Source organism: Oncorhynchus clarkii, chromosome 20 (assembly GCF_045791955.1).
Source record: "Oncorhynchus clarkii lewisi isolate Uvic-CL-2024 chromosome 20, UVic_Ocla_1.0, whole genome shotgun sequence".
Lineage (NCBI taxonomy): Eukaryota > Metazoa > Chordata > Actinopteri > Salmoniformes > Salmonidae > Oncorhynchus > Oncorhynchus clarkii.
In genome coordinates, this window is record NC_092166.1 from 515,935 (window position 1) to 543,630 (window position 27,696).

The 27,696-nt window shown below is 42.0% G+C and overlaps 1 protein-coding gene across 3 annotated transcripts; it reads right to left on the reverse strand.

Annotated features, from left to right (window-relative positions):
- Positions 1-1,072: 1,072 nt before the first annotated feature.
- Positions 1,073-27,696, reverse strand: LOC139377193 (transcription elongation factor A (SII), 1). Of its 3 annotated transcripts, XM_071120193.1 has the most exons (9): positions 27,504-27,696; positions 23,406-23,468; positions 22,801-22,906; positions 22,589-22,697; positions 11,222-11,364; positions 10,002-10,213; positions 7,462-7,608; positions 1,697-1,768; positions 1,073-1,488 (listed from the first exon to the last, which is right to left on the reverse strand). In XM_071120193.1, the coding sequence occupies exons 1-9, from the start codon at positions 27,576-27,578 to the stop codon at positions 1,480-1,482; spliced, it is 936 nt and encodes a 311-aa protein (XP_070976294.1). In that variant the 5' UTR covers positions 27,579-27,696; the 3' UTR covers positions 1,073-1,479. The 3 variants fall into 3 exon arrangements, with proteins under 3 accessions (XP_070976294.1, XP_070976296.1, XP_070976295.1); XM_071120195.1 differs by lacking the exon at positions 23,406-23,468 and having other exon boundaries at positions 1,173-1,488; positions 27,504-27,681; XM_071120194.1 differs by lacking the exons at positions 23,406-23,468; positions 27,504-27,696 and adding an exon at positions 23,190-23,223 and having other exon boundaries at positions 1,252-1,488.

Here is a 27,696-nt window from a genome sequence, read left to right on the forward strand (position 1 = left end):
CTCCTCTTGTGTTCAGTGCACGCAGAGTCAGGGTATATGCAACAGTTTGGGCCGCCTGGCTCGTTGCGAACTGTGAACTAATTTTCCAGAATTTTACATTATTATGACATAACATTGAAGGTTGTGCAATGTAACAGCAATACTTAGAGTTAGGGTTGCCACCTGTTCGATAAAATACGGAACGGTTCAGTATTTCACTGAAAGAATAAACATTTTGTTTTCTAAATGATAGTTTCCAGATTTGACCATATTAATGACCTGAGGCTCGTATTCCTGTGTGTTATTATATTATAATTAAGTCTATGATTTGATATTTGATAGAGCAGTCTGAGCGGTGGTAGGCAGCAGCAGGCTCGTAAGCATTCACTCAAACAGCACTTTACTGCGTTTGCCAGCAGCTCTTTATGAATTCAAGCCTACCAACTCCCGAGATTAGGGTGGCAATACAAAAGTGCCTATAAGAACATCCAATAGTCAAAGGTATATGAAATACAAATGGTATAGAGAGAAATAGTCGACGCGTCATAATTCCTATAACTCCAACCTAAAACTTCTTACCTGGGAATATTGAAGACTCGTGTTAAAAGGAACCACCGGCTTTCATATGTTCTCATGTTCTGAGCAAGGAACTGAAACTGGTATAGTTTTTTTTGGTCCTCCAATAACCGGTATCGGTGTTGAAAAATCATAATCGGTCGACCTCTAGTATCAATGGAAAGAGCCGGCTTCATCTGAGACTCAGTGATATGACGTTGCCACCGGCAGCAAGATGAGCCTAGAATATTGCAAAGTATATCTGTATCTGCGCACATGCACGCTTCATTGTACTGTAAAATGATAGCTGTAATCGCTGTAACAGCATCGCTGATGCTGTGGTCGGTCTGATGCTGTGCTCGGTCTGATGCTGTGCTCGGTCTGATGCTGTGGTCGGTCTGATGCTTTGGTCGGTCTGATGCTGTGGTCGGTCTGATGCTGTGGTCAGTCTGATGCTGTGGTCAGTCTGATACTGTGGTCAGTCTGATACTGTGGTCAGTCTGATACTGTGGTCAGTCTGATACTGTGGTCTACTTCATGCATTGAAGACATAACCTTTAATGTTGGTCTGGGAAACCCATCCAAGAGGACGTTTGTACCAGAACTTGTTCAGGACAACAAAAAAAAACGAGACATTATTTTTATTAAACAAATGGATAAAATTTTACTGGTAATTTAAATTAAATAAAAATTCATGAAGGTCGAAGAAGCTAAACTCAATAGTAAATTGTAGATCCAAGTTTTGTCTAAATGTTAAAACTACATATAAAATGTTGGATGGTAACAGAAGAAACAGTGTTGATCATCATCTGAACGGCTGATGGGTGGGGACAGGGGCGTGGCTATGGACAATATCTTCCAATAGAAATATTGGGTGAGTCTGCATGGTTGGTTGATTGGTACCAGGGGTCAGAGGTTCTGTCTGAAGTTCTCCTCCTCCCGATCTCAACAGAACTAGAAGATGAACAGTAAAGAAGGCCTTAGATGGGGACAGAGAAGGGACTGTGTATATATTGTTATATATAGACTGTGTATATGTAGTTAAACACAACACCTACATTAAACAATGTGGTGAAACAGACAAAAGGGATTCGGTAAGTCTGTTTTACAGCGTGCGTGTAGACAGCGTGCGTGTAGACGGTGTGTTACAGTATCAACGTACCTTCCATCTGTTTCCACAGTCATTACAGAAGACGAAGGTGGTCATGGGTTCATCAGCACTGCGGGTCTGCACCTGTAAGACCAACACACACAGGATTACTGTACACACTGACAACACTGTAGGGATGGAAGGCTTCACCAATGTAAATGTCAATGTAAATTGTCCAGTGGAAATCTTTATGAACTGTTCAGCAGTCTAATGGCTTGGGGGTAGAAGCTGTGCGGTAGCAGAGAGAACAGTCTATGCCTGGGGTGACTCGAGTCTCTGACCAATTTTTGGGCTTTCCTCTGACACCGCCTAGTATATAGGTCCTGGATGGCAGGAAGCTTGGCCCCAGTGATGTCCTGGGCCGTTCGCACTACCCTCTGTAGCGCCTTACCGTCACCAGGCGGTGATGCAACCGTTCAGGATGCTCTCGATGGTGCAGCTGTAGAACCTTTTGAGGATCTGGGGGCCCATGCCAAATCTTTTCAGTCTCCTGAGGGGGAAAAGGTTTTGTTGTGCCCTCTTCACGACTGTCTTGGTGTGTTTGGACCATGATAGTTTGTTGGTGATGTGGACACCAAGGAACTTGAAACTCGCGACCCGCTCCACTACAGCCCTGTTGATGTTAATGGGGGCCTGTTCGACCCGCCTTTTCCTGTAGTCCACGATCAGCTCCTTTGTTTTGCTCACATTGAGGGAGAGGTTGTTGTCCTGGCACCACACGGCCAGTTTTCTGACCTCCTCCCTATAGGCTGTCTCATCGTTAATCAGGCCTACCACTATTGTGTCGTCAGCAAACTTAATGATGGTGTTTGGCCACGCAGTCGTGGGTGAACAGGGAACACAGGAGGGGACTAAGTACACACCTTTGAGGGGCCCCAGTGTTGAGGATCAACGCGGCAGACGTGTTGTTGCCTACCCTTACCACCTGGGGGCGGCCCGTCAGGAAGTCTGGGATTCATTTGCAAAGGGAGGTGTTTAGTCCCAGAGTCCTTAGCTTAGTGATGAGCTTCGTGGGCACTATGGTGTTGAATTCTAAGCTGTAGTCGATGAACAGCATTCCCACATAGGTGTTCCTTTTGTCCAGGTGAGAAAGGGCGCTGTGGAGTGCGATTGAGTCACCTGTGGATCCGTCGGGGCGGTATGTGAATTGGAGTGGGTCTAGGGTGTCCGGGAGGATGCTGTTGATGTGAGCCATGACCAGCCTTTCAAAGCACTTCTTGGCTACCGACGTGAGTGCTATGGGGCGGTAATCATTTAGGCAGGTTACCTTCGCTTCCTTGGGCACAGGGACTATGGTGGTCTGCTTGAAACATATAGGTATTACAAACTCGGTCAGGGAGAGGTTGAAAATGTCAGTGAAGACACTTGACAATTGGTCTGCGCATGCTTTGAGTACACGTCCTGGTATCCGCCTGGCCCAGCGGCTTTGTGAATGTTGACCTGTTTAATGATTTTGTTCACTTCGGCTACCGAGAGCGTTATCACACTGTCACCCAGAACAGCTGGTGCTCTCATGCATGTGTCAGTGTTGCTTGCCTTGAAGCGAGCATAAAAGTAATTTAGCTCGTCTGGTAGGCTCGCGTCACTGGGCAGCTCGCGTCTGGGTTTCCCTTTGTAGTCCTTAATAATTTTCAAGCCCTGCCACATCTGATGAGCGCCAGAGCCAGTGAAGTAGGATTCAATCTTAATCCTGTATTGACACTTTGCTTGTTTGATGGTTCGTCTGAGGGCATAGCGGGATATGTATGTACAGTCACTGTGGGGACGACGTCGTCAATGCACTTATTGATGAAGCTGATGACTGAGGTGGTGTACTCCTCAATGCCATTGGATGAATCCCGGAACATATTCCAGTCTGTGCTAGGAAAACAGTCCTGTAGTGTAGCATCCGCGTCATCTGACCACTTCGGTATTGATCGAGTCACTGATACTTCCTGCTTTCGTTTTTTCTTGAAAGCAGGAATCAGGAGGATGGAATTATGGTCAGATCTGCCAAATGGAGGGCAGGGAGAGCTTTGTATGCATCTCTGTGTGTGGAGTAAAGGTGGTCTGCGATTTTTTTCCCCCCCTGGTTGCAAATAAAAATTTGGTTAAACTGATTTAAGTTTGCCTGCATTAAAGTCCCCGGCCACTAGGAGCGCCACTTATGGGTGAGCATATTCTTGTTTGCTTATGGCCTTATAGAGTTGGTTGAGTGTGGTCTTAGTGTCAGCATCGTTTTGTGGTGATAGACGGCTACAAATAATACAGATGAGTACTCTCCTGGTAGTGTGGTCTACAGCTTATCATGAGGTACTCCACCTCAGGCGAGCAATACCTCGAGACTTCTTTAATATTAGACATCACGCACCAGCTGTTATTGACAAAAGGACACACACCACCACCCCTAGTCTTACCAGAGGTAGCATCTCTGTTCTGCCGGTGCATGGAAAATTCCGCCAGCTCAATATTGTCCGTTTCTTCATTCAGCCACGTCTTGGAGAAACATAAGATGTTACAGTTTCTATTGTCCTGTTGGTAGGATAATCTTAATAGCAGGTCATCCATTTTATGTTCTAACGATTGCACGTTAGCAAGGAGAATGGAAGGCATTGGGAGTTTATTCGCTCCCCTACGGATTCTCAGAAGGATCCCCGATCTGCGTCCCCTTTTCCGGCGTCTTTTCTTCACGCAAAAGGCATGGATCTGGGCCTGTTCCAGTGAAAGCAGAATATCCTTCTCGTTGGACTCGTTAAAGGAAAAAGTTTCTTCCAGTCCGTGGTGAGTAATCGCTTTTCTGATGTCCAGAAGGTTTTTCGGTCATAAGAGACGGTAGCAGCAACATTATGTACACAATAAATAAATAAATAAATAAGATACAGTAGAGAGGCTATATACAGTATACAGTAGAGGCTAGATAGAGTAGAGAGGCTAGATCCAGTAGAGGGGCTATATACAGTAGCAAGGCTATATACAGTACAGAGGCTATATACAGTACAGAGGCTATATACAGTACAGAGGCTATAAACAGTAGCGAGGCTATAAACAGTAGCGAGGTTATATACAGTAGCGAGGTTATATACAGTAGCGAGGCTATATACAGTAGCGAGGCTATATACAGTAGCGAGGCTATATACAGTAGCGAGGCTATATACAGTAGCGAGGCTATATACAGTAGCGAGGCTATATACAGTAGCGAGGCTATATACAGTAGCGAGGCTATATACAGTAGCGAGGCTATATACAGTAGCGGCTATATACAGTAGCGAGGCTATATACAGTAGCGAGGCTATATACAGTAGAGGCTATATACAGTAGAGGCTATATACAGTAGAGGCTATATACAGTAGAGGCTAAATACAGTACAGAGGCTATATAGAGTAGGGGCTATATACAGTAGAGAGGCTATATACAGTAGAGAGGCTATATACAGTAGAGGCTATATACAGTAGAGGCTATATACAATAGAGGCTATATACAATAGAGGCTATATACAGTAGAGGCTATATACAGTAGCGAGGCTATATACAGTAGAGGCTATATACAGTAGAGGCTATATACAGTAGAGGCTATATACAATAGAGGCTATATACAGTAGAGGCTATATACAGTAGAGGCTATATACAGTAGAGGCTATATACAGTACAGAGGCTAAATACAGTAGAGGCTATATACAGTAGAGGCTATATACAGTAGAGGCTATATACAGTACAGAGGCTAAATACAGTAGAGGCTAAATACAGTAGAGGCTATATACAGTACAGAGGCTAAATACAGTAGAGGCTAAATACAGTAGAGGCTAAATACAGTAGAGGCTAAATACAGTAGAGGCTAAATACAGTAGAGGCTAAATACAGTAGAGGCTTGAAGTAGTATGTACATGAAGGTAAAGCTAAAGTGACTATGCATATATGGTAAACAGAGAGTAGCAGCAGTGTAAAGAGGGGTTGGGGGGGGGGGGGTGATACACACAATGCAAATATTTGAGCAGTGGTGACATATTCTCTGTCCATCTCCATTGTAATCTACTGGGAGATTTAAACGATGATGGAGAACCCTCCTAATTTATCGACCCCACCACTCACCATCAGACAGAACTAGATCCTAGCTGCCCCTCACAAAAGGACAGTTTCAAATGCACCAATTAAGATTTGAATTTTGGCATGCACAACGCGCTAGTTCTTTTAACGGAAAAGCCTGCAATGTTTTTCAGCTCCGATTTTTCAAGAAGCATACAACACAGCGTAGGCATGGCCTATAGGCTTAGTGGTTTGTTTTATTTTTTAATGTATTAATTTGGGTTCACAGTGCGAACCGAACCGAGGTCCCTGTACCGAGTGGTTAGGTATGAACCCCTATGACAGGGGAGCATCTAAACAGCTCCTCCAAAGAATCTTCTCTAATACAACCAAAAGTATCTATTACTGTGAATCAATAGCAATATTAGTCCCTCTAATGGTCATTACCTGAGAGGATTATTATATAGTGGATGGTATATTACCTGAGAGGATTATTATATAGTGGATGGTATATTACCTGAGAGGATTATTATATAGTGGATGGTATATTACCTGAGAGGAGGGGTATTATATAGTGGATGGTATATTACCTGAGAGGAGGTGCATTATACAGTTGATGGTATATTACCTGAGAGGTGCATTATATAGTGGATGGTATATTACCTGAAGAGGTATATTATACAGTTGATGGTATATTACCTGAAGAGGTGCATTATATAGTGGATGGTATATTACCTGAAGAGGTATATTATACAGTTGATGGTATATTACCTGAAGAGGTGCATTATATAGTGGATGGTATATTACCTGAAGAGGTATATTATACAGTTGATGGTATATTACCTGAAGAGGTATATTATACAGTTGATGGTATATTACCTGAAGAGGTGCATTATATAGTGGATGGTATATTACCTGAAGAGGTATATTATACAGTTGATGGTATATTACCTGAAGAGGTGCATTATACAGTTGATGGTATATTACCTGAAGAGGTGCATTATACAGTTGATGGTATATTACCTGAAGAGGTGCATTATATAGTGGATGGTATATTACCTGAAGAGGTATATTATACAGTTGATGGTATATTACCTGAAGAGGTATATTATACAGTTGATGGTATATTACCTGAAGAGGTGCATTATATAGTGGATGGTATATTACCTGAAGAGGTATATTATACAGTTGATGGTATATTACCTGAAGAGGTATATTATACAGTTGAGGTTATATTACCTGAAGAGGTATATTATACAGTTGATGGTATATTACCTGAAGAGGTATATTATACAGTTGATGGTATATTACCTGAAGAGGTATATTATACAGTTGATGGTATATTACCTGAAGAGGTATATTATACAGTTGATGGTATATTACCTGAAGAGGTGCATTATATGGTGGATGGTATATTACCTGAAGAGGTATATTATACAGTTGATGGTATATTACCTGAAGAGGTATATTATACAGTTGATGGTATATTACCTGAAGAGGTATATTATACAGTTGATGGTATATTACCTGAAGAGGTATATTATATAGTTGATGGTATATTACCTGAAGAGGTATATTATACAGTTGATGGTATATTACCTGAAGAGGTGCATTATATAGTGGATGGTATATTACCTGAAGAGGTATATTATACAGTTGATGGTATATTACCTGAAGAGGTGCATTATATAGTGGATGGTATATTACCTGAAGAGGTATATTATACAGTTGATGGTATATTACCTGAAGAGGTATATTATACAGTTGATGGTATATTACCTGAGTGTAGGTGCACCTCTTCTTCTTGCACTTGCCGCAGGTGAACAGGTCAGTCTGGGTCCCTCCGGTCTGGGACACTTGGTGATCTCTAATGGCTTCTTTGGTCAGGTTCTTCCTTATCAGCTTCAGCTCATCACTAGCCATTTCCTGTTATGAGGAAGACATTAGGGTTAGAGGTCAGGTTCTTCCTATTGAGCTTCAGCTCGTCAAAAGTCATTTCCTGTTAGGAGGAAGACATTAGGGTCAGGGGTTAGGGGTTTGATGTCAGGTTCTTCCTCTGAGCTTCAGCTCATCACTAGCCATCTCCTGTTAGCAGGAAGACATTGGGGTTAGGGTCGGGGGTTAGAGGTCAGGATCTTCCTATTGAGCTTCAGCTAGTCAAAAGTAATTTCCTGTTAGGAGGAAGACATTAGGGTCAGGGGTTAGGGGTTTGATGTCAGGTTCTTCCTATTGAGCTTCAGCTCGTCAATAGCCATTTCCTGTTAGCACAAAACACGTAAGGTTAGTGGTAGGGGTTAGAGGTCAGGTTATTCCTTATTTATTTATTATTTATTTTACCTTAATTTAACTAGGCAAGTTGGTTAAAAACAAATTCTTATTTTCAATGACGGCCTAGGAAAAGTGGGCTAACTGACTTGTTCAGGGGCAGAACAACAGAGTTTTACCTTGTCGGCTCGGGGATTCAATCTAGCAACCTTTCGGTTACTAGTCCAACGCTCTAATCACTAGGCTACCTGCCGCCGCTTATCAGCTTCAACTCATCATTAGCAATCTCCTGTTAGCACAGAACACGTTAAGGTAGGGGTTAGGGGTACGGTACCTCAGCGGTCATCTTGGCCATGTACAGTGCCTTGCGAAAGTATTCGGCCCCCTTGAACTTTGCGACCTTTTGCCACATTTCAGGCTTCAAACAAAGATATAAAACTGTATTTTTTGTGAAGAATCAACAACAAGTGGGACACAATCATGAAGTGGAACGACATTTATTGGATATTTCAAACTTTTTTAACAAATCAAAAACTGAAAAATTGGGCGTGCAAAATTATTCAGCCCCTTTACTTTCAGTGCAGCAAACTCTCTCCAGAAGTTCAGTGAGGATCTCTGAATGATCCAATGTTGACCTAAATGACTAATGATGATAAATACAATCCACCTGTGTGTAATCAAGTCTCCGTATAAATGCACCTGCACTGTGATAGTCTCAGAGGTCCGTTAAAAGCGCAGAGAGCATCATGAAAAACAAGGAACACACCAGGCAGGTCCGAGATACTTTTGTGAAGAAGTTTAAAGCCGGATTTGGATACAAAAAGATTTCCCAAGCTTTAAACATCCCAAGGAGCACTGTGCAAGCGATAATATTGAAATGGAAGGAGTATCAGACCACTGCAAATCTACCAAGACCTGGCCGTCCCTCTAAACTTTCAGCTCATACAAGGAGAAGACTGATCAGAGATGCAGCCAAGAGGCCCATGATCACTCTGGATGAACTGCAGAGATCTACAGCTGAGGTGGGAGACTCTGTCCATAGGACAACAATCAGTCGTATATTGCACAAATCTGGCCTTTATGGAAGAGTGGCAAGAAGAAAGCCATTTCTTAAAGATATCCATAAAAAGTGTCGGTTAAAGTTTGCCACAAGCCACCTGGGAGACACACCAAACATGTGGAAGAAGGTGCTCTGGTCAGATGAAACCAAAATTTAACTTTTTGGCAACAATGCAAGACGTTATGTTTGGCGTAAAAGCAACACAGCTCATCACCCTGAACACACCATCCTCACTGTCAAACATGGTGGTGGCAGCATCATGGTTTGGGCCTGCTTTTCTTCAGCAGGAACAGGGAAGATGGTTAAAATTGATGGGAAGATGGATGGAGCCAAATAAAAGACCATTCTGGAAGAAAACCTGATGGAGTCTGCAAAAGACCTGAGACTGGGACGGAGATTTGTCTTCCAACAAGACAATGATCCAAAACATAAAGCAAAATCTACAATGGAATGGTTCAAAAATAAACATATCCAGGTGTTAGAATGGCCAAGTCAAAGTCCAGACCTGAATCCAATCGAGAATCTGTGGAAAGAACTGAAAACTGCTGTTCACAAATGCTCTCCATCCAACCTCACTGAGCTCGAGCTGTTTTGCAAGGAGGAATGGGAAAAAAATTCAGTCTCTCGATGTGCAAAACTGATAGAGACATACCCCAAGCGACTTACAGCTGTAATCGCAGCAAAAGGTGGCGCTACAAAGTATTAACTTAAGGGGGCTGAATAATTTTGCACGCCCAATTTTTCAGTTTTTGATTTGTTAAAAAAGTTTGAAATATCCAATAAATGTCGTTCCACTTCATGATTGTGTCCCACTTGTTGTTGATTCTTCACAAAAAAATACAGTTTTATATCTTTATGTTTGAAGCCTGAAATGTGGCAAAAGGTTGCAAAGTTCAAGGGGGCCGAATACTTTCGCAAGGCACTGTAGTCTAACAGTAAGGGTTAGAGGTCAAGGGTTATGGTAGAGGTTAGATGTCAGGGTTAGGTAGCCTACCTGAGCGGTCATCTTGGCCATGCGGTCGGGGGAGACGTTCCCACAGAGAACACTCTTCCTGAGGTTGGGGTTCTTGATGTCCTTCAGGTTGGCGATGCGACTCCTGACACGGTTCTTATATTTGGGGTCAGTGTTCTTAAACTCACAGAAGATATATTCTTCAATCTGAGCTCCCAGTTCATCACAGTCAGCTCCTATAGCGATGTAGTCATCTGGAGAAGAGGAGAGAGAGGTCAGGTGGTGTTATATAGCCAGTTACCTCCAGCCTGTAGAGCCTGGGACAGTATCTTTAACCTTTTTGGGATAAGGGGCAGCATTTTCACTTTTGGAGGAATAGCGTGCCCAGAATGAACTGCCTCCTACTCTGTCCCAGATGCTAATATATGCATATTATTATTAGTATTGGATAGAAAACACTCTGAAGTTTCTAAAACTGTTTGAATGATGTCTGTGAGTATAACAGAACTTATGTAGCAGGCAAAACACCGAGGACTAATTATTATTATATATATTTTTTTTTAGGTCTCTCTCTGTTCAGTGAGTTCTCGTTAGCAAACAATATTTCTTAGGAACTGGTTTTCAGTTCCTACCGTTTCCACTGGATGTCACCACTCTTTGGAATTTGGTTGAGGTTATTCATTTGTGCAATGAAGAAGTAGGCCAACTAGGAACTGGGTAACACTGTTGAGAGTTGCGCAAGACGTGAAAAGTAGCGTTGGTTTGTTGTCTTCCCCATCTTAGCTCACTGTTGTATCAATATGTTTTTACCACGACAGTTTACAATATAGTGTTACTCCAAGCAGTTCAGTCATCCCAACTTGCTCAATTTCCACATTATTTATTACAAGATTTAGTTGAGGTTTAGGGTTTAGTGAGTGTTTTGTTCCAAATATAATGCTTTTAGTTTTTGATATTTAGGACTAACTTATTCCTTGCCACCCACTCAAACTAACTACAGCTCTTTGTTGAGTGTTGCAGTCATTTCAGTCGCTGTAGTAGCTGATGTGTATAGTGTTGAGTCATCCGCATATATAGACACTCTGGCTTTACTCAAAATCAGTGGCATGTCGTTAGTAAAAATAGAAAAAAGGAAGGGGCCTAAACAGCTACTCTGGGGAATTCCTGATTCTATCTGGATTATATTTGAGAGGCTTCTATTAAGCCTTCCAATAAGCCTGTAGAGCATGGGACACGCTCTACAGTAGGGTGTTAGGTCTTACCTCCAGCCTGTAGCGCCTGGGACAGCATCTCGCGACACTTGATCCTGACGGAGTCGGAGGTGGAGGGGGCTTGGGGGAACGTGGAGATCAGGGAGATGGAGGGCATCACCTCAACAGGCTCATTCTTACAGCTGGAGTCATTGCTGTAGCAAACAACAACAACAGCCAGGTTATCAGGTGTCTTTAGCCAGGTTGGTGTAGCTATCTCGCTACCTCTTCTTGTAGTTCAGGACTGCCATGAAAAGCGAGACACCGTACTGGTGTGATAGTAGTGCAGTAATAGCAGTAGTAGTAACTAGCTAAATCTCTTGCCGGGGTTCAGGAGTGCCCTGAGAGGGAGAGAGGTAGTATAGTAGTGTAATAGCAGTCGTAGTGTAGTGTGTAGTAGTAGTATTAATAGTGTAGTAGCACTTGTACTAACAGTAGTAGTAGAGTAGTGAGTAGTAGTAGAGCAGTAGTAGTAGTGTAGTAGAGTAGTGCAGTAGTAGTAGTGTAGTAGAGTAGTGCAGTAGTAGTGTACTTCTATTCCCGTGGACTGCCCTGAGAGGGATACACTGTGCAGGTGATGACTTGCCCTCCTGGATGAAGATCAAAGGTGCCGGCTAATCAAATGTTTCAGGCCATGTCGTAAATACCTTGCAGGAACTCTCTCTCCCTTGCCAGGAAGTATTGAGGGAACAGAACCCTTCTTCCCGCCAAAACGCCAACATCCAAAAGTGGATAATGAAACAATATTTCTAACAAAGAATGTGGGAAATGGTCGGGAGGGACTTAAAGAACAATCATGTCAGATCATTTATTGTTTTGTGATATCATTAACCTCTTCATCCTACCCCCTCCTTTTTCGAACATTCTGTTAAAAATCGCGCAACATTTCAGCATCCTGCTACTCATGCCAGGAATATAGTATATGCATATGATTAGTATGTGTGGATAGAAAACACTCTGAAGTTTCTAAAACTGGTTAAATCACGGCTGTGACTATAACAGAGCGTGTGTTTCATCGAAAAGCGCAAGAAAAACTGGTCACTGAAAGCTGAAAAAAGTATCCATGCGCCCCTTTCATGTATTGTTTAAAGGAAACCAAATTTAATATGGAGACGGATGCAATTCCTACAGCTTCCACACGATGTCGCCAAAACGTCATTTTGATTGACAAAAATCCTTTGAGACATTACCAATAGATCCGTCATTCCATCCAGCCTACCTCAATCGATTTTGGAAGATTGAAAAATGGACACTGTTTTCTTGAGTAGCTGCTATTGAATACAGATCGCCCAGTGATCAATTTGATCGCTTATTAACGTTTACAAATACCTAAAGTTGGGTTATAAAAGTAGGTTGAAGTGTTTTGTCAAAGAATATAGGCAACTTATATAATTTTTAAACATGACGTTGCGTGTTGGAAGAGAGCTTTTTCCTGATGCAGACAGGCTATACAAATGGATATTTTGGGCATTCATGGACGGATTTAATCGGGAAAAAGACCAATTTGTGATGTTTATGGGACATATAGGAGTGCCAACAAAGAATATCATCAAAGGTAATGAATGTTTTATATTTTATTTCTGCGTTTTTGTGTAGCGCCGGCTACGCTAATTATTTTGTTTACGTCGCCTTCAGGCATTTTGGGGTGTTGCATGCTATCAGATAATAGCTTCTCATGCTTTTGCCGAAAAGCATTTTAAAAATCTGACTTGTTGGCTAGATTCACAACAAGTGTAGCTTTAATTCAATACCCTGCATGTGTATTTTAATGAACGTTTGAGTTTTAACGAGTACATTTAGCATTTAGCGTAGCGCATTTGCATTTCCAGGTGCCTACTTGAGACGTCTGCGTCTCAAGTAGGAGCAAGAAGTTAAAGAAGTTCTAACGGAAACATTGTATCTAATAGCTTTCACTATGCATGTCAGAGTTACATCTAAATGTTGTAATACTTAAATGATTAAATATGAAACTATTTGTGAGTAGATTAAATGTGATTTTAGCCTTCTAAATGAGAATTGATTTTCATGTAAAGTTTTACAAAGTCAGTCCCCACACCCACGTAAGCACAGACATTATGCCAAAAGGATGGAACGCCCCTTTTGCCAGAGTGCTTATAAAGGACTCCTCTCGACGAGTGAAGGTAAAGACTAGACATTCAGTCTGCAGCTGTAATGTAAAGTAGTCTAAAACTCTGACAAAAGACACGAGGAAGATCTCCAAAGACCACCGCGTGTGTAACATCTGAAGGATCCAGTCTAAGAAACTCGACCCGAGAAACATTTCCCTCTCAACACCGTGCTGTACGTCTGATGTATCCATCCTAACAGACACTTCCAGAACAAAGCAAGCCTACTACTACAAAATACACTGTGACCTCTGGTTCACAAACCAGAGACTTATGTTGAATGACTCCCAATAGATGGACCGGGCGATTTCAACAGAGAGAGAGACGACAAAAGACATACAAGCGTAAATATATACATATATACACATTGCAATTATTTTCGAATGAGCGGTCATTCATGTGCAAAGTATTCATATTCCCATAGGCATAGCTTCCATATGAATGTACAATAAGTTGACTGTCTCTCCCTCTCCTTACATGCCCCTCCCTTTTCACTGTGTACCAAGCTGTCATATCGGGTTAGTCCACTAGGGACTTTTCATTGTGTAACAAGCCACCATATCGGGTTAGTCCACGAGGGACTTTTCATTGCATTATGTTAGTAATCAACATATAATCTATTGTGTGTGTGTGTGTTTATATAATTCTGTGTGATTATTTAGTTAGTAAATAAATAATTAAGCCAATTTGTGTATCACTGAATCATCATTTAGGGTTTGTGCAGATTTGACGTCAACGGCGTTCAGAATGAGACTGCTATGAGGTAATAATTAATGGATGACTAATATGATAACGATAGATTCTGCTATTGAGTTAATTCGGGAAACGGTAACTCATTAAACTTGTTCCGCAAGATTTCCAACGAGTTAATTGTTACATAATTAATTTAATCACGTAATAATCAAACATAGTTAATTGATTTGATAAAATAACCATCATCACATTAATGAGATAGTAGCTACATCTCTTGCTGTGATTCAGCACTGCCCTGAGAGGGAGACACTGTACTGGTGATGTAATGTAGTAGTAGCAGTAGAGTAGAGTAGAGTGTAATAGTAGTAGAGTAGTGTGTTGTAGTAGTAGAGTAGTGTGTTGTAGTAGAAGAGTAGTGTGCAGTAGTAGTAGAAGAGTAGTGTGCAGTAGAAGTAGTAGAGTAGTCTGCAGTAGAGTAATGTGTAGTAGTAGTAGAGTAGTGTGCAGTAGTAGTAAAGTACTGTGTAGTAGTAGAGTAGTCTGTAGTAGTAATAGTTTGTAGTAGTAGAGTAGCGTGTAGTAGTAGTAGTAGTAGCGTGTAGTAGTAGTAGTGGTGTGTAGTAGTAGAGTAGCTTGTAGTAGTAGCAGTGGTAGTAGCAGTAGAGTAGCTTGTAGTAGTAGTAGTAGCGTGTAGTAGTATAGTAGCATGTAGTAGTAGTAGCAGCAGTAGAGTAACGTGTAGTAGTAGAGTAGCGTGTCCTAGTAGTGGTAGTAGTAGAGTAGCGTGTAGTAGTAGTGTGTAGTAGTAGAGTACCGTGTAGTAGTAGCAGTAGAGTAGCATGTAGTAGTAGCGTGTAGTAGTAGAGTACCAGTGTAGTAGTAGTGGTGGTAGTAGTAGTAGCAGCAGTAGAGTAGCGTGTAGTAGTAGTGTGTAGTATTAGTAGCAGTAGTAGAGTAGCGTGTAGTAGTAGAGTAGCGTGTAGTAGTAGTAGCAGCACAGATAGAACAATGAGACAGATATTTCACGGATATATAAATGTGATGCATCCGCTTAGCATTTTCATTCACTACCAACTATCTAGTAGGCTTCCTCTCACTACCAAATATTATGGTAGCGAGAGAAAGCCCAGTGGCCGGCAGTGGGAGTAGATGGGTTTTGGCCGACATTCTGCTAATTTTCTCATCGATTAAATGTTTCATCTCCATACAGTTCTGCTCCCAAAACTAAAATCTGTTACGAACAGGACACATTTTTGTAGACTTTTACCCTTTGCCAAAGTTTTAAAACATTGCATTGTTTAGAAGGAGGAAGGAGTGCAAAGGCAAATTTAGTTATTGCACACGCACACTTCAGAGTAGGCTTTCCCTACCGGAAATATGAGTAGGCTTTCCCTACCGGAAATATGAGTAGGCTTTCCCTACCGGAAATATGAGTAGGCTTTCCCTACCGGAAATATGAGTAGGCTTTCCCTACCGGAAATATGAGTAGGCTTTCCCTACCGGAAATATGAGATTCTTTCCCTACCGGAAATATGAGTAGGCTTTCCCTACCGGAAATATGAGTAGGCTTTCCCTACCGGAAATATGAGTAGGCTTTCCCTACCGGAAATATGAGATTCTTTCCCTACCGGAAATATGAGTAGGCTTTCCCTACCGGAAATATGAGTAGGCTTTCCCTACCGGAAATATGAGTAGGCTTTCCCTACCGGAAATATGAGTAGGCTTTCCCTACCGGAAATATGAGTGGGCTTTCCCTACCGGAAATATGAGTAGGCTTTCGCTACCGGAAATATGAGTAGGCTTTCCCTACCGGAAATATGAGTGGGCTTTCCCTACCGGAAATATGAGTAGGCTTTCCCTACCGGAAATATGAGTAGGCTTTCCCTACCGGAAATATGAGTAGGCTTTCCCTACCGGAAATATGCAAATACACAGTGCATTCGGGAAAAAATATTCAGACCCCTTTTACACATTTTGTTTAGTTACAGCCTTATTCTAAAATGGATTACATTTTTTTAATCCTCAATCTACACGCAATACCCCATAAAGACAAACCGAACAGTTTATTTTTTTTATATACATTTACAACAAAAAAAATACGATATATACCTTATTTACATAAGTATTCAGACCCTTTTCTATGAGACTTGAAATTGAGCTCAGGTGCATCCTGTTTCCATTGATCATCCTTGAGATATTTTTACAACTTGGAGTCCACCTGTGGTAAATTCAATTGATTGGACATTATTTGGAAAGGCACACAACTGTCTATATAAGGTCCCACAGTTGACAGTGCATGTCAGAGCAAAAACCAAACCATGAGGTTGAAAGAATTAGAGCTCCAAGACAGGATTGTGTCGAGGCACAGATCTGTCAAGGGGTACCAAAACATTTCTGCAGCATTGAAGGTCCCCAAGAACACAGTGGAGAGGTTAACATCCTCTTCCTAGAACTGCCAAACTGAGAAATCGGGTGAGAAGGACCTTGGTCAGGGAGGTGACCGACAACCCGATGGTCCCACTAACAGGGCTCCAGGGTTCCTCTGTGGAGATGGGAGAACCTTCCAGAAGGACATCCATCTCTGCAGTACTCCACCAATCAGGCCTTTATGGTAATGGCAAGAGTGAAGCCACTCCTCAGTAAAAAGGCACATGACAGCCCGCTTGGAGTTTACCAAAAGTCACCTAAAGGACTCTCAGACCATGAGAAACAAGATTCTCTGGTCTGATGAAATCAAGATAGAACTCTTTGGCCTGAATGCTAAGCATCACGTTTGGAGGAAACCAGGCGCCATCCCTACAGTGAAGCATGGTGGTGGCAGCATCATGCTGATGGGATGTTTTTCAGCTGCAGGGACTGGGAGACGAGGAGGAGGTGAGGGCTCTGGGAGTGTGGTGTCAGGAAAATAACCTCTCACTCAACGTCAACAAAACAAAGGAGATGATTGTGGACTTCGGGAAACAGCAGAGGGAGCACTTATCCACATCGACGGGAGAGCAGTAGAGAAGGTGGAAAGTTAAGTTCCTCTGTGTATCACGAACAAACTGAAATGGTGAAGTGTGTTGAGGAGCAAGTGCCTCTTCAAACTCAGGAGGCTGAAGAAATGTGGCTTGTCAACTAAAACACTGAAAAACTTTTACAGATACACAATTGAGAGCATCCTGTCGGGCTGCATCACCGCCTGGTACGACAACTGCACCACCCACAACTGCAGGGCTCTCCAGAGGGTGGTGCGGTTTGCACAACGCATCACCGGGGGCAAACTACCTGCCCTCCAGGACACCTACTAGCACAGAGAGGCTGCTGCCTTTATATACACAGATTTGAAATCATTGGCCACTTTAATAAATGGAACACTAGTCACTTTTAATGCCACTTTAATAATGTTTACATATCTTGCATTACTCATCTCGTATCTAAATACTGTATTCTAGGCAGAGGTGTTGCTAACATTTACGATAGCAAATTTCAATAAAAAATAATATGAAATAATATGAAATATGAAATATATTTTCATCTTTTGAGCTTCTAGTCATGAAATCTATGCAGCCTACTCAATCACTTTTTATAGCTACTGTTTACAGGCCTCCGTGGCCATATACAGCGTTCCTCAATGAGTTCCCTGAATTCCTATCGGACCTTGTTGTAATAGCAGATAATATTCACATTTTTGGTGACACTTGGAAAAGTCCACAGACCCACTCCAAAAGGCTTTCGGAGCCATCATCGACTCAGTGGGTTTTGTCCAACATGTCTCTGGACCTACTCATTGTCACACTCTGGGCCTAGTTTTGTCCCATGGAATAAATGTGGATCTTAATGTTTTTCCTCATAATCCTGGATTATCGGACCACCATTTTATTACGTTTGCAATCGCAACAAATAATCAGCTCAGACACCAACCAAGGAGCATCAAAAGTTGTGCTATAAATTCTCAGACAATCCAAAGATTCCTTGATGCCCTTCCAGACTCCCTCTGCCTAACCAAGGACGTCAGAGGACAAATCAGTTAACCACCTAACTGAGGAACTCGATTTATCTTTGCGCAATACCCTAGATGCAGTTGCAACCCTAAAAACATGTCATAAGAACTAGCTCCCTGGTATACAGAAAATACCCGAGCTCTGAAGCAAGCTTCCAGAAAACTGGAACGGAAATGGCGCCACACCAAACTGGAAGTCTTCCGACTAGCTTGGAAAGACAGTACCCGTTGCAGTATCGAAGAGCACTTACTGCTGCTTGATCATCCTATTTTTCCAAATTAATTGAGGAAAATACCCTATTCCAACTAAACTACTGAAAGAGCTGCTTCCTGTGCTTGGCCATCCTATGTTGAACATAATAAACAGCTCTCTATCCACCGGATGTGTATCAAACACACTAAAAGTGGCAGTAATAAAGCCTCTCTTGAAAAAGCCTAACCTTGACCCAGAAAATATTTTAAAAACTAAATGGGCCTTTATCGAATCTCCCATTCCTCTCAACAATTTTAGAAAAAGCTGTTGTGCAGCAACTCACTGCCTTCCTGAAGACAAACAATGTATACGTCTGGTGCTTCAGTCTGGTTTTAGACCCCATCATAGCACTGAGACTGCACTTGTGAAGGTGGTAAATTACCTTTTAATGGCGTCCGACCAAGGCTCTGCATCTGTCCTAGTGCTCCTAGACCATAGTGCTGCTTTTGATACCATCGATCACCACATTATTTTGGAGCGATTGGAAACCCAAATTGGTCTACACGGACAAGTTCTGGCCTGGTTTAGATCTTATCTGTCGGAAAGATATCAATTTGTCTCTGTGAATGGTTTGTCCTCTGACAAATCAACTGTAAATTGTTCCTCAAGGTTCCGTTTTAGGATCACTATTGTTCTCACTATATATTTTACCTCTTGGGGATGTCATTCGAAAACATAATGTTAACTTTCACTGCTATGGGGATGACACACAGCTGTAAATTTCAATGAAACACGGAGAAGCCCCAAAATTGCCCTCGCTGGAAGTCTGTGTTTCAGACATAAGGAAGTGGATGGCTGCAAACGGCTCTACTTTTAAACTCGGACAAAACAGAGATGCTTGTTCTAGGTCCCAAGAAACAAAGAGATCTTCTGTTGAATCTGACAATTAATCTTGATGGTTGTACAGTAGTCTCAAATAAAACTGTGAAGGACCTCGGCGTTACTCTGGACCCTGATCTCTCTTTTGACGAACATATCAAGAATGTTTCAAGACAGCTTTTTTTCATTTACGTAACATCGCAAAATTCTGAAATGTTCTGTCTAAAAATGATGCAGAAGAATTAATCCATGCTTTTGTTACTTCTATGTTAGACTACTGCAATGCTCTACTTTCCGGCTACCCGGATAAAGCACCAAATAAACTTCAGTTAGTGCTAAATATGGCTGCTAGAATCCTGACTTGAACCAAAAAATGTGATTATATTACTCCAGTGCTAGCCTCTCTACACTGGCTTACTGTTAAGGCAAGGGCTGATTTCAAGGTTTTACTGCTAACCTACAAAGCATTACATGGGGTACATACCTACACGTACGCTACGATCACAAGACGCAGGCCTCCTAATTGTCCCTAGAATTTCTAAGCAAACAGCTGGAGGCAGGGCTGTCGCCAATAGAGCTCTATTTTTATGGAATGGTCTGCCTACCCATGTGAGAGATGTAGACTCAGTCTCAACCTCAATCTCTTCAGTAGGTCCTGTGATTGAGTGTACTCTGGCCCAGGGGTGCAAAGGTGAACAGCAAGGCACTGGAGCAACGAACTGTCCTTGCTGTCTCCGCCTGGCCAGCTCCCCTCTCCCCAATGGGATTTTCTGAGTCACTGGCTTCCTAGTGCTCTTCCATGTCGTCCCTAGGAGGCGTGCATCACTTGAACAGGTTGAGTCACTGACGTGATCTTCCTGTCCGGTTTTGCACCCCCTCTGGCTCATGCGGTGGAGATCTTCGTGGGCTATACTCAGCCTTGTCTCAGGGTAGTAAGTTGGTGGTCTGTTGATATCCCTCTAGTGGTGAGGGGGCTGTGCTTTGGCAAAGTAGGTTGGTTTTGTACCCTGCCTGGTTGGCCCTGTTTGTCGGCCCACCCGACTCAGCCTCCAGTATCTATGCTGCAATAGTCTAGGGGCCGGGGTGTTAGGGTCAGTCTGTTATATCTGGTGTAATGCTCCTGTGTTATTTGGTGTTCTGTGTGAATATAAGTATGCTCCCTCTAATTCGCTCTCACTCCCTCCCCTCATGAAGGACCTGAGCCCTAGGTTCATGCCTCAGGACTACCTGGCCTGATGACTTCTGGCTGTCCCCAGTCCACCTGGTTGTGCTGCTGCTCCACTCCCACTAGTCTCCAATTCCACATCCCAACCCTCAGCCCATCCCATCTATCTCTGCTGGCCACCCTTTGCGGATTTCTACACACCATATATATTTCAACTATGCTGTGATGTTTAACATATCATTTAAATCTATCTAATCGAATAGTAACCACAGAGTGTGAACATAAGTTAAATACTTTTACAAAGAGTATTAGTGATTGACTGACCAGGTGCCTCCAGATCTCCCAACAATGCTGTTTCTAGGGACAACTTTAGATTAATGTTATGCTTTTTCAGCCATTCCTGAACCTGAGACCTGAAACAGGATACCTGAAGGCAATACCAGAACAAATGGTCTATTGATTCTGTATCCTCACAACAAAATCTGCAGGGCTGCGATGATTTTATGCCCCAAATATTCAACATTTTGTTGGTGGCAAGAATTCCAAACAATAATGTTAGCTGAAAAGCACAAAGTCTTGAGTCATTTTATATATCAACTCACATACAACCTGTACCACGGAATCAGTACAAAACTTCTTCCCAACTATTTTACAATCTGTATGGCACAGTTGTCAACATCCTGGTCCTCAAATTAAACTGGTATACTTTACTATTTATGCTGTTGTGGTAATGCACAGCACATTTGAGTTCAGCCATAATATTTGTTGTAATATTCGTTCTATCTTTTCAGGGGGATGAAATTGAAATTGTAGCCAGCTCTGTAATGCTTGTTTAAAAAAAGAGATATCTTGAAAAAGGTTTCATTTTCAATTAATCAAAATGAGACATGGCAATCTACACAAAGGCCATTTTAAACAATTGATGAGCTTTTCTTAGTGATCTACTGGAGAACCATTTAGGGTTCAAGTAAAACAATTGAATAAGTGAAGCTTTTAGAGAGGTTTAGTGCTTTTATATTTCATAATCTCAACCAACCCAATTCATATTCATTATATAGATAGGTACGCTTTATCTTGTCTGGTTTAGCATCCCAGACAAAGCTAAATATTTTTTGCTCATATGATTTGAAAAACGAATCAGGAGTAGGCAGTGCCATAAGTGAGTAAACTGAGATATGACTAAGGAGTTAATCAGTGTAATTTTTCCATAAATAGACAGGTATTTATCTCTCCATGGTTGCAGGATCTTGTCTATTTTTACAAATATTCTATTGAAATTCGTTGTGGAGAGCTCATTTATATATTTTACGATATGAATACTAAGTATGTGTACTTCCTCCGTCAGCCTATTTTATAGGTAAACTGCATGGTAATGTAAAAGTAGCATTTTTTAAAGCTCCAATACGTAATATTGTACACTTATCATAATTAGGTTTTAGTGCAGAGAGTAAAGAAAAGTTATCTAGATCTTTAATGAGACATTAAAGACATTAACTCCTCTAGTGTTATTTGTTGTGATTTTAATTGCTAGCATTTCAATGGCCATAGCGAATAGATATGTTGACAGCAGACACCCTTGTTTAACTCCTCTTGACAATTCAAAACTCTGAGATGTAGCCGTTATTTACTATTTTACATCTGGGGTTGCTATACATTACTTTTACCTATTTTATAAGAGAAACAACAAAATTAAAAAAAAAATCCAGGTATTTATAAATCAAATCTAGTCTTACTTTATCAAAGGCTTTTTCAAAATATGCTATAAATACCAGGCCCGTGTAATGTGTAGGATTAGCAGTAGTACTAGTAGTACAGTAGTAGTAGTGTTTGGAGTAGTTGTATAGTGGTGTAGTACTATAGTAGAAGTAGTAGTAACTAGCTACGTCTCTTCCTGAGAAAGGAAGACCCTATACTGGTGACGTAGAAGTAGTAGAGTAGTGTGTGGTGTAGTAGTATAATGGTGTAGTAGTAGTAGTAACTAGCTACGTCTCTTCCTGTGGTTCAGGGCTGCCCTGAGAGGAAGACACTATACTGGTGACGTAGTAGTAGTAGAGTAGTGTGTAATAGTAGAGTAGTGTGTAATAGTAGAGTAGTGTGTAATATTAGTAGTAGGTGTGTTGTAGTATTAGTAGTAGGTGTGTTGTAGTATTAGTAGTAGTACCCATAACAGTAACAACAGCAGCAGTAGTAGTAGGTATGTTGTAGCAGTAGTAAGTAGTAGTGGTAACTAGCTACGTCTCTTCCCATGGTTCAGGACTGCCCCTGGGTGGGAGACACCGTACTGAAGAGGTAGTGTAGTAGTAGAGTAGTGTGTTGTTGTAGTGTTGTAGTAACTATGTACCTCTCCTCCCGTGGTTCAGGACTGCCCTGGGAAGGGGACACCAGACTGGTGGGTGTTGACGGCTCTTTCCTCTTCTCCTCCAACGACTTGTCTCCACCACCTGGCTCATCTGCCGTCCAATGAAAATACAGGATCTGACATTACACCTGGGGCTTATTCAGAGGGGTGTAACTTCAACAGTGCATTCACTCATTTAGTACTGATCTGCTAACCTAGGAGTTTCTTCCAGGACTTGATGAGGGCCTTGGCCAGAGAGGTGACCTCATCGTCTGTACTCTGCTTCCTGATGGCGTTCACAGACATCCCAATCCTGGTGGACTGGAGAGGAGAGACTTACATTAGGCTGCAGGAGAGACATGGGTTCAGTATAGAGGGAGAGAGATTAGAGTTCACCACTTCTAAGCTCCTACACAAAGGGAAATGTACAGCCCTCAGCGCCCTGCATCTTTCCCTCCAGTAATTCTAGCTTCATAGGTACAGCCCTCAGCTCCCTGCATCTCTCCCTCCAGTACCTGCAGTAATTCTAGCTTCATAGGTACAGCCCTCAGCTCCCTGCAGTAATTATAGCTTCATGGGTACAGCCCTCAGCTCCCTACAGTACCTGTAGTAATTCTAGAGTCATAGGTACAGCCCTCAGTTCCCTGCAGTACCTGTAGTAATTATGCAGTACCTGTAGTAATTATAGCTTCATAGGTACAGCCCTCAGCTCCCTGCAGTACCTGTAGTAATTCTAGAGTCATAGGTACAGCCCTCAGTTCCCTGCAGTACCTGTAGTAATTATAGCTTCATAGGTACAGCCCTCAGCTCCCTGCAGTACCTGTAGTAATTCTAGAGTCATAGGTACAGCCCTCAGTTCCTTCAGAAGGTCCAGTGCCCCTACCTGCAACAGCAACAACAAACTGAGGGTTAGTTTGAGCACAGATATTCTAGTTTAGAATAGGTTGGTGCTGCAACAACATCATACTGGGGGTTAGGTAGAGGTAGGCAGGTTAGATAAAAGGTAGGATGCATCAGGTTTGAGGATACAGTGCATTCAGAAAGTATTCAGAGCCCTTCACCTTTTCCACAATTTGTTATGTTCCAGCCTTATTCTAAAATAGAATACATAAAAACATTTCCTCATCAATCTACACACAACACCCCATAATGACAAAGCAAAAAAGGATCTTCAGAGTAGAATGGGAGAAAGTCCCCACACACAGGTGTGCCAAGCTTGTAGCATCATACCCAAGAAGACTCAAGGCTGTAATTGCTGCCAAAGGTGGTTTAAAAATATATATAATAATATAACCTTTATTTAAATAGGCAAGTCAATAGGCAACAAATTTGTATTTACAATGACGGCCTACCCCGGCCAAACCCTAACGACTCTGGGCCAATTGCCCAACCCTCCATGGGACTCCAAATCCCGACCAGTTGTGATACAGCCTGGAATCGAACCAGGGTCTGTAGTGACACTTCTAGCACTGAGATGCAGTGGCTTAGACCGCTGCGCCACTGGGGAGCCAAATAAACGTTTTTATTTTTTATACACATTTGCAAAAATGTCTAAACACCTGTTTTTGTTGTCATCATGGGGTATTGTGTGTGTATTGACGAGAAAAACAAAACAATTTGATACATTTCAGAATAAGGCTATAACGTAAAAAACTGGAAAAAGTTAAGAGGTTTGAATATTTTCCGAATGTACTGTATCTCCTTCTAGTCTTGTACTGCTGGTGAAAGGGATGTTATTATATTCAGATGTTTATTTATTTTAATTTCACCTTTACTTAACCAGGTAGGTCAGTTGAGAATAAGTTCTCATTTACAACTGCGACCTGGCCAAGATAAAGCAAAGCAGTGCGACACAAACAACAACACAGACTTACACATGGAATAAACAAAAGTATAGTCAATAACACAATATAAACAAATCTATATAGTGTGTGCAAATGAGGTAAGATTAGGGAGTTAAGGCAATAAACAGGCCGTAGTGGCGAAATAATTACAATTTAGGAAATAAACACTGGAGTGATAGATGTGCAGAAGATGAATGTGCAAGTACAGATACTGGGGTGCAAAGGAGCAAAAAATATAAACAAAATAAATAACAATATGGGGATGAGGTAGTTGGATGGGCTATTTACAGATGGGCTATGTACAGGCACAGTGGTCTGTAAGCTGCTCTGACAGCTGATGCTTAAAGTCAGTGAGGGAGATACGAGTCTCCAGCATCAGTGACTTATGCAATTCATTCCAGTCCTTGGCAGCAGAGAACTGGAAGGAAAGGCGGACAAAAGGAGGAATTGGCTTTGGGGATGACCAGTGAAATATACCTGCTGGAGCGCGTGCTACGGGTGGGTGCTGCTATGGTGATCAGTGAGCTGAGATATTACCTAGCAAAGATCTATAGATGACCTGGAGCCAGTGGGTTTGGCGACAAATATGAAGCGAGGGCCAGCCAACGAGAGCATACAGGTCGCAGCGGTGGGTAGTATATGGGGCTTTGGTGACAATATGGATGGCACTGTGATAGACTGCATACAATTCGCTGAGTAGAGTGTTGGAGGCTATTTTGTAAATGACATCACCGATGTCAAGGATCAGTAGGATGGTCAGTTTTACGAGGGTATGTTTGGCAGCGTGAGTGAAGGAGGCTTTGTTGAGAAATGGGAAGCCGATTCTAGATTTAATTTTAGATTGGAGATGCTCAATGTGAGTCTGGAAGGAGAGTTTAAATTCTAACCAGACACCTAGGTATTTGCAGTCGTCCACATATTCACATATTCATAAGTCAGAACCGTCCAGAGTAGTGATGCTGGAGGTTGAGGAGCATGCATTTCATTTTACTAGCATTTAAGAGCAGTTGGAGGCCACGGAAGGAGAGTTGTATGGCATTGAAGCTCGTCTGGAGGTTAGTTAACACAGTGTCCAATGAAGGGCCAGAGGTATACAGAATGGTGTAGTCTGTGTAGAGGTGGATCAGAGATCACCAGCAGCAAGAGCTACATCATTGATGTATACAGAGAAAAGAGTCGGCCGAGAATTAAACCCTGTGGCACTCCCATAGAGACTGCCAGAGGTCCGGACAACAGGCCCTCCGATTTGACACACTGAACTCTATCAGAGAAGTAGTTGGTGAACCAGGCGAGGCAGTCATTTGAGAAACCAAGGCTGTTGAGTCTGCCAATAAGAATGCGGTGATTGACAAGAGTCGAAAGCCTTGGCCAGGTCGATGAATACAGCTGCACAGTATTGTTTTTTGTCGTTGGTGGTTATGATATCGTTTAGGACCTTGAGCGTGGCTGAGGTGCACCCATGACCAGCTTGGAAACCAGATTGCATAGCGGAAAAGGCACGGTGGGATTCGAAATGGTCGGTGATCTGTTTGTTAACTTGGCTTTCGAAGACCTTAGAAAGGCAGGGTAGGATAGATATAGGTCTGTAACAGTTTGGGTCTAGAGTGTCCCCCCCTTTGAAGAGGGGAATGACCGCGGCAGCTTTCCAATCTTTGGGGTTCTCAGACGATACAAAAGAGAGGTTGAACAGGCTAGTAATAGGGGTTGCAACAATTGTGGCGGATAATTTTAGAAAGAGGGACCAGATTGTCTAGCCCAGCTGATATGTAGGGGTTGTGATTTTGCAGCTCTTTTTCAGAACATCAGCTATCCGGATTTGGGTGAAGGAGAAATGGAGAGGCTTGGCCAAGTTGCTGTGGGGGGTGCAGAGCTGTTGACCGGGGCAGGGGTTGTCAGGTGGAAAGCATGGCCAGCCATAGAAACATACTTATTGAAATTCTCAATTATCGTGGATTTATCGGTGGTGACAGCCTCAGTGCAGTAGGAAGCTGGGAGGAGGTGCTCTTATTCTCCATGGACTTTACAGTGTCCCAGAACTTTTGGGAGTTTGTGCTACAGGATGCAAATTTCTGTTTGAAAAAGCTAGCCTTTGCTTTCATAACTGCCTGTGTATATTGGTTCCTAACTTCCCTGAAAAGTTGCATATCGCGGGGGCTATTCGATGCTAATGCAGTACGCCACAGGATGTTTTTGTGCTGGTAAAGGGCATGGTAGGTTCCATGATAATTTGGGTGAGATTGAGGATATCTAGCTTAGATTGTAGGAGAGTCATATAGGAGAGTAATATTGCCAATTTCACATTCAAGGATGATAATGATTTCAATTTCTTGGTCAATAATTTCATTGTATTAGCCAATTTTTTTATACACAAATGCAGACTACCCCCTTATTTTTGAAAGAGATTTATATTTTTTGTGCAATCATTAAGACTTATTAAACACAAACATTCCCTTAAAGTCATTGCTGCCTTTGAATCATACAACCTAACATGTGTATAATTGTATGTAAACAAGACCTCTGTGACGTTTAAAGTATTTTATTTGTAGTCTTTTTTTTCTCCATTATTATTTGTTTATTTTTCTTAAACCTGTGTGCTTCGTTACCGAATTTGCATTTTTTTTTTATGTATAATCCAACTGCGGTATATGTTTGTGAAATTTGTAAAGTTTGTTTTTGGTGTTATTTATTTATTTCAGTTTCTTTAGTTCCGACTGGCACGTGAACGCGGCACCAATGACCTGCTATCTTAGCAACTACATAACTAGCTAACTGTTGTTAGCTTAGCTAGCTAGTTACTGGCTTAGTTCGCTAGTTACTGGCTTAGTTAACTAGCTAGCTAACAGCACAATAACGTTTGACTACCATGCACCACTGAACTAACTAATGTTAAACGACTACGAAGAGCGTGTAAGACCAATATTTTTCGAAATGTGACATTCAACACCATAGGACGACAACTGCTAGCTAGTTAGCTATGTGTGTCTACGTTTTCAACTCCATTTGCTAGTTAGCATGCTAACGCTATCACCAGACAAGATAATGGGAGCCAATCCATTCATGTCGGAACACCTCACCCCGCTTTTCTTCTGCGCCATTTTATCCATCTTCTTCGCAATTCTTATGATTTCCTCTTCTTCTTTTTTACCCATTGTGAATAATTTCCTCTAAAACGTTCAAATTGCAAAGAGAGCAAATCGCTGTCGACAAAGGGCACCGGGCGTTTGGCGGGTGGTCACTAGTTACCACAGCTACAAAGTCAGAAGGCCC